Here is an 11,927-nt window from a genome sequence, read left to right on the forward strand (position 1 = left end):
TTAAAAATGTAAACATAGCTCCATTCGAATTCTAATCATTCGCCATAATAAGATTGCCAAAAACAAATCCTGGAAATGTAACTACCGGGTTCTAAACAAATGAGTCAGCCCGATTAATAATTCAAGCCAATTCTTATGCAAACATCGCAAGTAACGTTTGGTATTCAGAACGCGTATTTGGATTAAAATGAGCTATAAAATACGTAAGCGATAATAAATTTAGAATGTGAATATTGTGAATGCAATATTTACGTTTCAAATTATTGTACCCGCAATTAATTTGAGGATTAAACAAAAAGTGGCAAGCAGATTTTAAACCTATATGGGTCCGAGTAACTTTCAGGTCACATTCTAAATTTTTCGAGATTTTACCAAAATTGACACATAAATCTTAATTTTATAACGTTGTCACGATAGCCAATATCAGTATTTATTGCCTTTGCTAGGCTTTTCAACTTGGAACAATATTTTCATACAAAGTGTGCGAACATTATAGGCAGTTGTGTTTTGAAAGTCACATGATTCATTAATACCAAAAATTTGTTTAAATAGAATATTTTGTTTTTCATTTGCATATTTAATCTTATAATTACTGATTTTTCGTTTCTGGTTCCTCTAATTTTTTTGGGTATAATAAAACCAAAATTCAGTCAATAGAGTGGAAAGCCAATAGTGTAGAGAGATAAAGATATATTTAACACTAGATCATTTCTCAAAGGGGATCATCTCACTGGAACCTCTGCACAAATTTCAATATAAGCATATAAAGTTATAAGAAATAGATGTTAGTTTTAATTGCTTATTTAAAATAATAATATATTTTTAATATACTCTTAAAATACTTTAATTTAATAGCTTTTAATGTTAATAACTTTTCATTCTTATTATAATAGGAATGAAAAGTTATTAATATTAAATGCTATTAAATTGAAGTCGATTTAAGGATTTTTTGGTAATTTTCATGGTCACTTTCAATATTGTTATGGCTAGTTAGCCAATTTTCGCATAGTCTAGTTTATGATAAAGATATTAATTATACAGAACAGTACAATGATTTCAAAGGTCCACAAAATAAAAAATATTGTCTATATTGGGTGTGCGGCATATTTTTTCCAATGTACTTTTCACCACTGAACACAAATATAAAGTCAAAATTGGTGGTCAAATCGCAAAAGTCGAAAAAAATAATAAAAAAATACAGCAAAAACTTCGATCTTTTAATTGTCCTGCATGAGAATTAAATTCTTATATTTTTGTCGCTTTCTGGCTCTTTTTACCTTAAATGACTTAATTCACTTAAATAATATAGTAAGTTTTAGATTACAGCAGTAATTTGAAAACATAACATTTTCATATATTCAATTGCAAGTATGTTTGCAGATTACTCAGGGAAAATGGGGAGTAAACATGTTTGCAAATTACTCCTGAATTATACAAAAAAAAAGATTGTTTTATTGAAACTTAATAGTCATTTGAGGTGAAAGGAAACGACTCAAATTATGAGATTTCAATTATATTAGAGAAGAATTACTAAATCGAAGATTTTGTCGTTTACCTGTTTTTTTTTCATTTTTTGTCATTTAACCCTGAATTTTGTCTCTAGATTCGGTAAAAACTTCATAAGAAAACATATTTCGCACACTCAATACAGACAACAACTTTTTGTGTCGACCTGTTGGGTTATATATAAAACTAATGTTAGAGTCAATCTCAAATTATTTTTCTTCTATGATTTCGTTTTTTAACTTCCCGAAGGAGAAGTTTATGTTTTCATCAAAAAACCCGATTCGCTAATTTTATGTTTTCTCGACGTTTCAAGCCATTCTGAATCGAATGAGACCAAATTTGGAAAAAGTATGTGTGTGTGTGTGTGTGTGTGTGTGTGTGTGTGTGTGTGTGTGTGTGTGTGTGTATGTGAACAGATTTTTTGCCGTAAATCGACGTTTTCTCGAAAACGGCTGGACCGATTTCAAAAATTTAAAAGCCATTCGATGTATCTCGACGAGAACTATTGTTTGTCAGTTTTGTGCGACGATCGGCCAAGCCGTTTCTTTATAAATGGCAGAAAAGTGAAAAATTTTTCGTCTACGTTTTAGCCCGCAATTCTGAATCGATTTTGAAAATTCAAAAACCGTTCGAAAGATATTGGTTGGGAATCGTGCTGATTAGTTTTTGGTAGAGATCGGCCGGGCCGTTTTCTTGTAATAAAGTTTTTAAAAAAAAAATTTCGACGATTTTTATGATTATTTTTTTGACGATAGATACCATAGTCTTCTAGATCATACTAAAATATTACGGCCCTACGACAACTGGTTCAGCTTTAAAAATTCGTCAAAGTTTGCAAAAATCAGTATGGTCTTTTTGGCATTTGTCAAAATTAGACTTTTGATCGACGTTTTCTCAAAAACGCCTGAACCGATTTTAGAAATTTAAAAGCCATTTGATGTATTTCGGTGAGGACTATCGTTTGTCAGTTTTGTGCAACGATCTGCCAAGCCGTTTCTTTGTAATTTGAAAAAAAACTTTTCATCCACATTTAAGCTCATCCTACCGAACGATTTTAAAAAATCAAAAACTGTTCGAAAGATATTAGTTGGGAATGATACTGATTAATTTTAGGTGAAAATCTACCAAGCCGTTTTCTTGTAATTGACTGTTGAAAAAAAGTGTTAAATTTTCGTCGACAATTAAGCTCATCCTACCGAACCGATTTTAAAAAATCAAAAACTGTTCGAAAGATATTAGTTGGGAATGATACTGATTAATTTTAGGTGAAAATCTACCGAGCCGTTTTCTTGTAATTAACTGTTGAAAAAAAGTGTTAAATTTTCGTCGACAATTAAGCTCATCCTACCGAACCGATTTTGAAAAATCAAAAACTGTTCGAAAGATATTAGTTGGGAATGATACTGATTAATTTTAGGTGAAAATCTACCGAGCCGTTTTCTTGTAATTAACTGTTGAAAAAAAGTGTTAAATTTTCGTCGACTATTAAGCTCATCCTACCGAACCGATTTTGAAAAATCAAAAACTGTTCGAAAGATATTAGTTGGGAATGATACTGATTAATTTAAGGTGAAAATCTACCGAGCCGTTTTCTTGTAATTAACTGTTGAAAAAAAGTGTTAAATTTTCGTCGACATTTAAGCTCATCCTACCGAACCGATTTTGAAAAATCAAAAACTGTTCGAAAGATATTAGTTGGGAATGATACTGATTAATTTTAGGTGAAAATCTACCGAGCCGTTTTCTCGTAATTAACTGTTGAAAAAAAGTGTTAAATTTTCGTCGACATTTAAGCTCATCCTACCGAACCGATTTTAAAAAATCAAAAACTGTTAGAAAGATATTACTTGGGAATGATACTGATTAATTTTAGGTGAAAATCTACCGAGCCGTTTTCTTGTAATTAACTGTTGAAAAAAAAAATTTAAGCCGATTTTCATGGAAATTTTTTTGGCGATATACATCATGGTCTTATAGAACTTACTGTAATATTACGGCCTAACGACAAGTAGTTTAATTTTAAAAATTCCAAAAAAAGTCAAAGTTTGCTAAAATTATTATCGTTTTTTTTTAAAGTAGGATTAATGAAGTATATTAATTACACTTTTTTTTTGATTAAGTCGATTATTTACACATTTCGGGAAGTTCATGTAACTTGCCTCAAGGCTAAATACCAAACCAACTAGTTTTTGCTTTGTTTATAACTGATGTTTGAAATCTCAGTTTTACTAAAAATGATTTTAGCATTTTGAAGATAAATTCAGGTAAATTCACTCTCATTTCATAAATCAATTTTTTTTTATCAGTCCCAAGAATCGCAATCCCAAGTGGACTCCAGCAGCAGCAACGCAAGCGGCAGTCAAAGCGATGAAGACAGCCAAGAAGATGAAGAAATCGCCGAAGAAATCAACGCCATGCCCGAACATGTGATGCACGCTCAACAAGTGGCCGCCTTCGCGCGTAACTTGCCCATTCAGGCCGTACGTATTCCCATGCCCATGGTACAACAGGCACCACCAGAAAACTTGGAGTCCGAACGCCCACATTGTAAGTAGATAAGGGATGGAGGTAGTTAAATTGAAATTAGGTGTAAGTGGCATTTTGCCAGAGAGCAAGTTGAATGATTTTAGAGATAATTGACTCAATCAATCGAAATTGGGATTTAGCTATTTAGATACAGATTTGAACTGTTTATTTTGAAAATAACTCGTTTCAGCTCTCGCTAAAATCAAAACATTGCGATTTTTAGTTCATATCTTTCAAACACATTTATAATATTTCCAATTGTATTAATTGTAGCAATTGTTGCAGTTGTATTAATCGCAATTGTATGTCTAAAATTGCATCCTATTATTCCGAAGTTTAATGAATTTATGTATTTCAATCAATTTTTGTAGGACTGTTTAGAGAAAGGTCGAGCAACCTTTTCGACCCACGGGCCAATTTAATTTGTAAAATCTTAGGGCGGGCACGTAATTTATATACATACATACATACATATTATATATATATATATATATATATATATATATATACTAGCTGAACCCGCAATTCTAGAATTATTTCTAGAAAATTATTAGTATAAAAAATAACTAACTAATTATGAATGAATGTGGTATATAAATAAAAAGGTCAGCTAACACAAATTACATTGATAATTTAACCACTGCAACGCTAAAATACTATACTATCATTTTTAAATCATGTTATGCTATGCTAAGCGAATCGAATGAGATATCAATAACTCTGAAAAAATTTCCAGTGTTCTCTCAAAAACATAAAAACATTTTTTGAATGATATTAAAGTTTTTTCATAAACTTAAGAATCTTACAAAATTAGCCTGTACATCGTATTTGATAAAATATCTAGAAAAATAATCAGTAGTTGGGAAATGCTTGGCAGGCCGCAGAAAAACATCAGACGGGCCGCGGGTTGCTCATCCTTGGTTTAGACTTATTGTTAGAGAATGAACTTTTTCGCCATTTTAAATTTCATTAAAAATGTCGAAACATTTTTTAAGAAACTTAATAAATTGTGTTTTTAAATATTAAGCAACTGCTATAAGGAAATACTGGCACGATTACATATATCATGTACGTAGTACTTAATATTATTTAATATGGGTATAAATAGGATTTGTGCATTTTTCACAAAAATTACCTAATGAATATCCGAATAGATTCTTCATATTTGTGTTTTACTTAATGAGCAGTATACAAAACTTTTCAGGTTGCGTAAAAAATGTTACCATTAATTGAATAACTAAATAATATTAAGGACTACGTACATCGATATATATAATCGTGCAGTTAAAAATTTTATCTAAATATCTAAATCTCAATTTCGGTTGATTAAATTAATTATTACACATTTCGAGAAGTTCATTCAACATGCCTTGAGACAAAATGCCACTTTCAACCAGCTCAAATTTGGTCCCAATCGTTTCAGAATAATTGTAAAGAATTGAAACATCGAGAAAATACATATAAAGTTAACAAATCTGATATTTTAGCGCAAACTTCTCCTTCAGGAAGTTAAAAAATAAGCGTCACATATACAAGGTGCTAACATCAAAGGCACAATTCTGTCTTGAAAAACAAAACAAAAATGTTTAAGTAGAATTTTTTGTTTTGCATTTACATATTCAGGTTTATAATTACTCACTTTTTGTTCCTCTAATTCCACTTTATTAAATTGATACATTTTTTTTATTTTCCTTTTCACAAAGTCTACCTAAATTAACCTAATTCTTCCAATTTTGTCCCACTGTTTACTATCAGATCAGCAATAACCAATAGTTACCCATTTTTCTAAACCATTAATTTGATTTATTACCATAATAATAATTATTTTGTACATCCATAATTTACGGCATTTTTTGTAGATTAATATTTATTTCTTGATATGATTATTTACCCATGTTCTATTTTTTAGTCGTCCAACCAAGATCTGTGCGCAGCATCAAGGAGAATCCCCTTCGCCGCGAAAAACGCGTCAAGAGATGCGCCTGCAACTGCGAATGTTAAACAAAAACCCCAAGAAATTATTTACGAAAGCATTGATAAAATCACCGCTAAACGGAAATAATTTTTAATTCAATAAAAAATATTTTGTTAAAACATATTCGGATATTAACAACATGTTTATTTCTTTAATTTTAAACTAATGCAGTTATTAATTGTATAAATAAAATTAGAGATTTTTATTAAAGAATGACGAAAAGTTTAGATCAAAGTCTTGTATATATGTTCTTTTAAAACTGTTACACGTACTTAAATATTTATATGATATTTCTCTACGATGTTTAATAAAAAAAAATTGATTGTTTTGAACTTGAAATGTAGATTTGGAATATCTGCACGACTGTTATTAATTTAAAAAGTTCAAAGATTGTTTATTCAATAAGGAACATATTAAATATCATATTGTTAAATTTTTATATATTGATCTATTGTAATCTATCTCTGTGATTAACATTTACCAATTAAAATTGGAGTACTAATTTTGACAATATCATTCCCATGTCTTGTGATAGATTTTTAAATGAACTAAAAATTGTGTATATTTTATTATTAATAATAAAACAAAATTTTTGAAAAATTTAAATGGTGTTTATTAGGGTTTGTCGGCTTTCAAAAACCGGTTTCTGGCGAAAATTATGGAATTCGAAAACCGGTTTTTTAGTGAAAAAAGTCGGTTTTCACTGGATAAATGGAAAATGACAAATATAGCCAAATATAAAAGATAGATGAAAGCGTTTTGACTTCAATGGTTCCCAGAAAGGTTTTGTAATTTGTATATATTAATTTAGATTTTTATACCAGTGTATATACTAATTTAAATCTATGTGACTTCTTCTTGAAGAAGTAACTTCCTCTACTCAAGCTTAAAAAAAGAGTTTAGTCCTAGAAGCGACAAATAAAAGAACAAAAAACTTTGAATTATTATATCAAGCTTTAAAAACAATTAAGCTTAATTCGGTCGCAGGTATGAGAGTATTTTCTGTTTCAGGAAATTTTGTGAGTAAACAAAGGACACGTCTAAGTAACAATTCGATAGACGTTTTCAGTTTTTTTCATATTTTAAATCATATTTTATTAAACAAGAAAATATTTAGAATGTTTAAAATTATTTAATTAAAATTGCTCGAAATAGAAAATACCCGAGCCTTTGTTAGCTTAGTTGTTTTTAAAAGTAAAATTGATATTAACAAGAATGTATCAACGTGTATCTAATTTTTTTTTAATTTAATGAATGTTTTTTTTTGAAAATGTAATATTTTTATTTATTCGAAAACTTTCCTTTCACCATCATAAAAATATTTTCATTCTTATATGTGAAAATGATGCATGAATAACGAATAATTATTTTCAAAGATATTTAATCAAGGTAAACTATTATTTTTAGTTCTACTAATTAAAATTAAAATAATTTTGTTTACTATCCATAAAATTGAACAATAACTTCAAACAAATACTGCTCTAAATCGCACTAAATTTGCGGATAAATTACAGAACAGTCGAGCAAAAATTTTTTTATATAATATTCGAAAACCGGCTGAAACCTGTTTTTTAGTAAAATTAAAATTCGAAAACCGGTTTTCTGAAATATCGGTTTTTGTATAAACCCTAGTGTTTATACATATAAAAATGTGGACATCCAAACCTCGCTTTTAAAATAAAGTCAAAGTTTTCCTAATAATATGTTAATTTGAATCGAGTTTCAAAATTAAACAAAACATTGAGTGCATTGACATTTATAGAACTCTAAAACAATATCCGTAAACGATACAGTATCAAAATATTTTAATATAAAATAAAAATATTTATCAAACCCGTTTATATTATATTCACAATTGTAGAAATAGTAACTAATAATATTTTCAGTTAATTAATTTCTAAAGTTATGTCATTCAATATATTGTTTTTAAAACAATTCTCTGATCCAAGTGCAAGTATTATTAAGAATTCATATACCGTTTAAAAGCTGACCATGCTCGACATACGATAACCGCGTAACGTTGCTGACGTTTGAAAAAATATGTTTGAAATTCTATGACGCTAAGTTTATCAAAATCAATCTTTTTTAGTTAAATTATCTTTGCTACTATTTACAAAATTTCTGCATTTATTTATATTACCATGAGCAAGAAAAAACTGGTTTCGCAACAGACTTCGTCGTCGCTTATGAAGCAGCAGCATGGGAAAATGCAGCAAGATTTGAGACCTGTAGATGAGGCATTGCTGCAAGCTGTGGAGCAATCCGATATTGAAATGATGAAGAAATGTTTAGCACATGGGGCTAATGTTAATGTTTCCAAAGATGACAAGGTATTAATTAATATTTGAATTTATTAAAAAATAATAAGAATAAAAATAAGAATGTATTATTTGAAATCAATAGACCTAATAATTTTCATTTAAATGACAAAAATTGATAATACTTTCCTAATTAGAAATCTATCAGGATCTGTTAAAATTGGTCAGTGTTTATAGAAATTCGTCTGGATCTCTAGAAATTTGTCTAGATTTAAAGAAATTTGTATCTCTAGAAATATGTCTGAATCTCTAGAAATATGTCTGAATCTCTAGAAATATGTCTGAATCTCTAGAAATATGTCTGAATCTCTAGAAATATGTCTGAATCTCTAGAAATATGTCTGAATCTCTAGAAATATGTCTGAATCTGTAGAAATTTGTCTGGATCTCCAGAAATTTATCTAGATTTAAAGAAATTTGTCTGGATCTCTAGAAATCTGTATAGATTTGAAGAAATTTGTCTGGATCTCTAGAAATTTGTCTGGATCTCTAGAAATTTGTCTGGATCTCTAGAAATTTGTCTGGATCTCTAGAAATTTGTCTGGATCTCTAGAAATTTGTCTGAATCTCTAGAAACTTGTTTAGATTTAAAGAAATTTGTCTGGATCTCTAAAAACTTGTCTAGATTTAAAAAAATTTGTCTGGATCTCTAGAATTGGTCTAGTTTTAAAGATACTAGTCTGGATCTCTAGAAATTTATCTAGATTTAAAGAAATTTGTTTGGATCTGCATTAAGGGTAGTAGCTTATAAACTAAGAGATTCAAATACATTTCAAACTGCTTTGAAGAGTAATTAAAACTTAAAAGTCCAATTATCAGTTGTGCTGATTTGACTTAATATTATGCCGGTTCTACAGATGGAAACTCTAAACAGTTGTATCATCTCTACGTGATAAATTTTATTATTGCTATTTGTGTAATAAGGCAAGTAATTATTGATGCAGTAATGCCAGATGAGAGTTATTTTTACTTGGCAGCATAATAAATAATAAATGATAGTCCGCCCGATGGCAGGCCCATGGTATGAAAGCCATCACAAATCAATGATTTCTTTTTCCTTCCTCGTCTATCATTTCCATTACCACCATCCCCCGCTCTTTTTTACACTTTTTATGCATTTTTTTCGAAACTTCTGCTTCCATGCTTTCTGGTCCTGCGCTTCGGATTTCAGTTTTCTGTATTTTCTCTTCTCACGTAAGCCGCCAATCATAGACATTCTTCTTCTTCCAATTCCTTTCAGTCCTTATATTTTACCTTAGAAAGCACTCTTTTGCAGAACAAGTCGATCCAATTTCTTTTTCATTTCAGGATCGTGCTCAGTAAAGTCCTTTCTTTGCCCACTCTTCTCGGGACTTTTTCATTTGCTATCTTGTCTGTACACTCTATCTTCATTCGACTCCAGCACCACATTCCAAAACTCTCCAGGTAGTGCTTGTTAGCCTTTCTTAAAAGAATTTTGTAATTCGATTAGAACTTGAAAACATATTGCTATCCATATACCAAGTGAAAACCGATGTCAATACTGCTTGACATCAGGCTCCTCATAGTGGGATTAAACCCAAGATTTGATTCAGGTCTAGTCACTCTTGCTATTGTCCCTATTTCTAAAATAATTTGATTTTACTTTGTAAAGTGCCTAAAAGTTATAGATATATAGAATAGTTATGACAAAATCAATGCCAGTTTTATAAAGCTCATGGAGTTAAAGCTGATTTTATTTTAAGTAAGTAATTCTTTGTAAATTTCGCGATGGACTGGAAACTAAACTTGATCTATTTCTTCATCACGTATAAACTTACCAGAATTTCATTTATATCTAGCATAGTGCACAATACTCCTGATACAAGTATTTTCATATTTTAAGGTAACATCTCTTCACATAGCTGCCGAACGAGGCGATGTTGAAGTAATAAAAGAATTACTGAAGCGCCAAAAATTAGATGTAAACTGTCGCACTGCTTACGGCCTCACAGCGCTTTATTTAGCCGCTCAAGTTGGACATGAATCCATATTGCTTCTGCTTTTACGGTAAGAAATGATTTGACTATTTATTTTACCATCATACCCGGATGTCCAATTACAGGATTGGCAATCGGTTTAGACATTCTAAGTACTACCAAATTTTGCTGACGTTCCATAATGAAATCGGCGCAGACATTGAAAAAAATTCTACTGGTTTCAATTATATTTCTTATAACTTTCTTCATCAAGTTGATAACGTGTCTTCTATAGCATTTGAGCTTCAATATTTTTTAAAAAACGGGGCATAACTGATTGGTTCTTTTTTTCAATACAATCTATCATTGTAATAAAAGCTATAACCGAAATAATAACTATAGGGTCGGCCAAATAAATTTTAAAATGCTATAATGCTGAGTGTAGCTTCGGCTATATGGCACATAGCGTCATCCTGTTGAATCCTAAAGTTGTCAATATCTTCCTCTTCAATTTTTGTGAACCAATTTCGTTCAACATGGTCCGATAACGATCGCCATTGACTGCAAAAAATGTTAGATGGCAAACCCATTACTTAAAAAGAATAGAAACTGGAACCAATTGACATAATTATTTCTTCCAGACATGGAGTTAAAATAGACAAAGGAGATCAAATGGGACGCACGCCACTGCATGTAGCAGTTTTCAGGGGTCATGAAAATATAGTGCAGTTACTTTTGCGATATGGCGCAGATATAAATGCCAGAGATGCTTTTGGTGACGTGCCTCTGTACTACGCCATTGTGACGAGGCCAAATCCTAAAATTTCAAGATTGCTTCTCAAAAGTGGTATGAAAATCTGCTTACTGATCATTATTGAAATCCGTTATGGTGTATCAGTTTAGAACGTAAACTATTTCCCGAAATCGTCCTATATTCGGCTAGCTGGATATCAGGCAGTATGATATCAAATTTTTACTTGAGGTTTTAGATTTAAAATATAATCTCAAGTAAAAATCGTCTTTCGTGGACATATTTCATTACTGTTAGATTAAGAAATATGTTCAGTTTACACATACAAAGAGAGTAAATGACCATTTAGGTTGCCCACACTAGATTAAGATGCCCAACAGAAAAATGGCTTAAAAAATACGTACTTAGTTCTTATCGTTGATAAAGTTATCGTTGATAAAATGTTGGATCGTTATAAATAACAAACGCAAATTAGTGACAATTAAAATTTTAGTTGCATAAGAGTATTTGTTCATAATTTGCGCGGTTTTGCATCATTTTAATTAAATTAATTGTGTTATTTTGGACTTCAACAGCTTACAATTATTTCTATTCATTTTATGTTCATGCTTTCAACCATTTCCAGTAGCATTACAACTTGCAAGCTATAATTGTTGAAGTAAATATTCACTTCGTCACGTAACAAACAAAACCGAAGTATCTACGATCAAGCCGATTAAAGGTTACAACTAAACGTAAAATAAACGTAACCATTAACAACGTAACGACGTTTATTTTGTGCTACGTTATTTTAACTTTTGTGGTTTACTGGAATATCAAATAAACTTCTTAAGTGATTTGTAGTAGGAAAACTATGACTGGCCTATATTTTATAGCTACACGGCTAAAAAAATTTTAATTTAAAATATTTTTTC

The 11,927-nt window shown here is 30.2% G+C and overlaps 1 protein-coding gene across 1 annotated transcript in view; it reads left to right on the forward strand.

Annotated features, from left to right (window-relative positions):
• The window catches only part of LOC113387705 (PAX-interacting protein 1-like), a 41,280-nt gene extending 35,060 nt beyond the window's left edge, over positions 1–6,220 (forward strand). Inside the window, exons 7-8 of the mRNA XM_026625071.1 lie at positions 3,813–4,053; positions 5,942–6,220. Coding sequence (XP_026480856.1) covers positions 3,813–4,053; positions 5,942–6,033 — 333 coding nt within the window. The 3' untranslated portion in view covers positions 6,034–6,220. The remainder of the gene's footprint in view (positions 1–3,812; positions 4,054–5,941) is intronic.
• The last annotated feature ends 5,707 nt before the right edge of the window (positions 6,221–11,927 follow it).

Source organism: Ctenocephalides felis, unplaced genomic scaffold, assembly GCF_003426905.1.
Source record: "Ctenocephalides felis isolate EL2017-DRISC unplaced genomic scaffold, ASM342690v1 CF-g0.4_SCAFFOLD_03572, whole genome shotgun sequence".
Taxonomy (NCBI): Eukaryota; Metazoa; Arthropoda; class Insecta; order Siphonaptera; family Pulicidae; genus Ctenocephalides; species Ctenocephalides felis.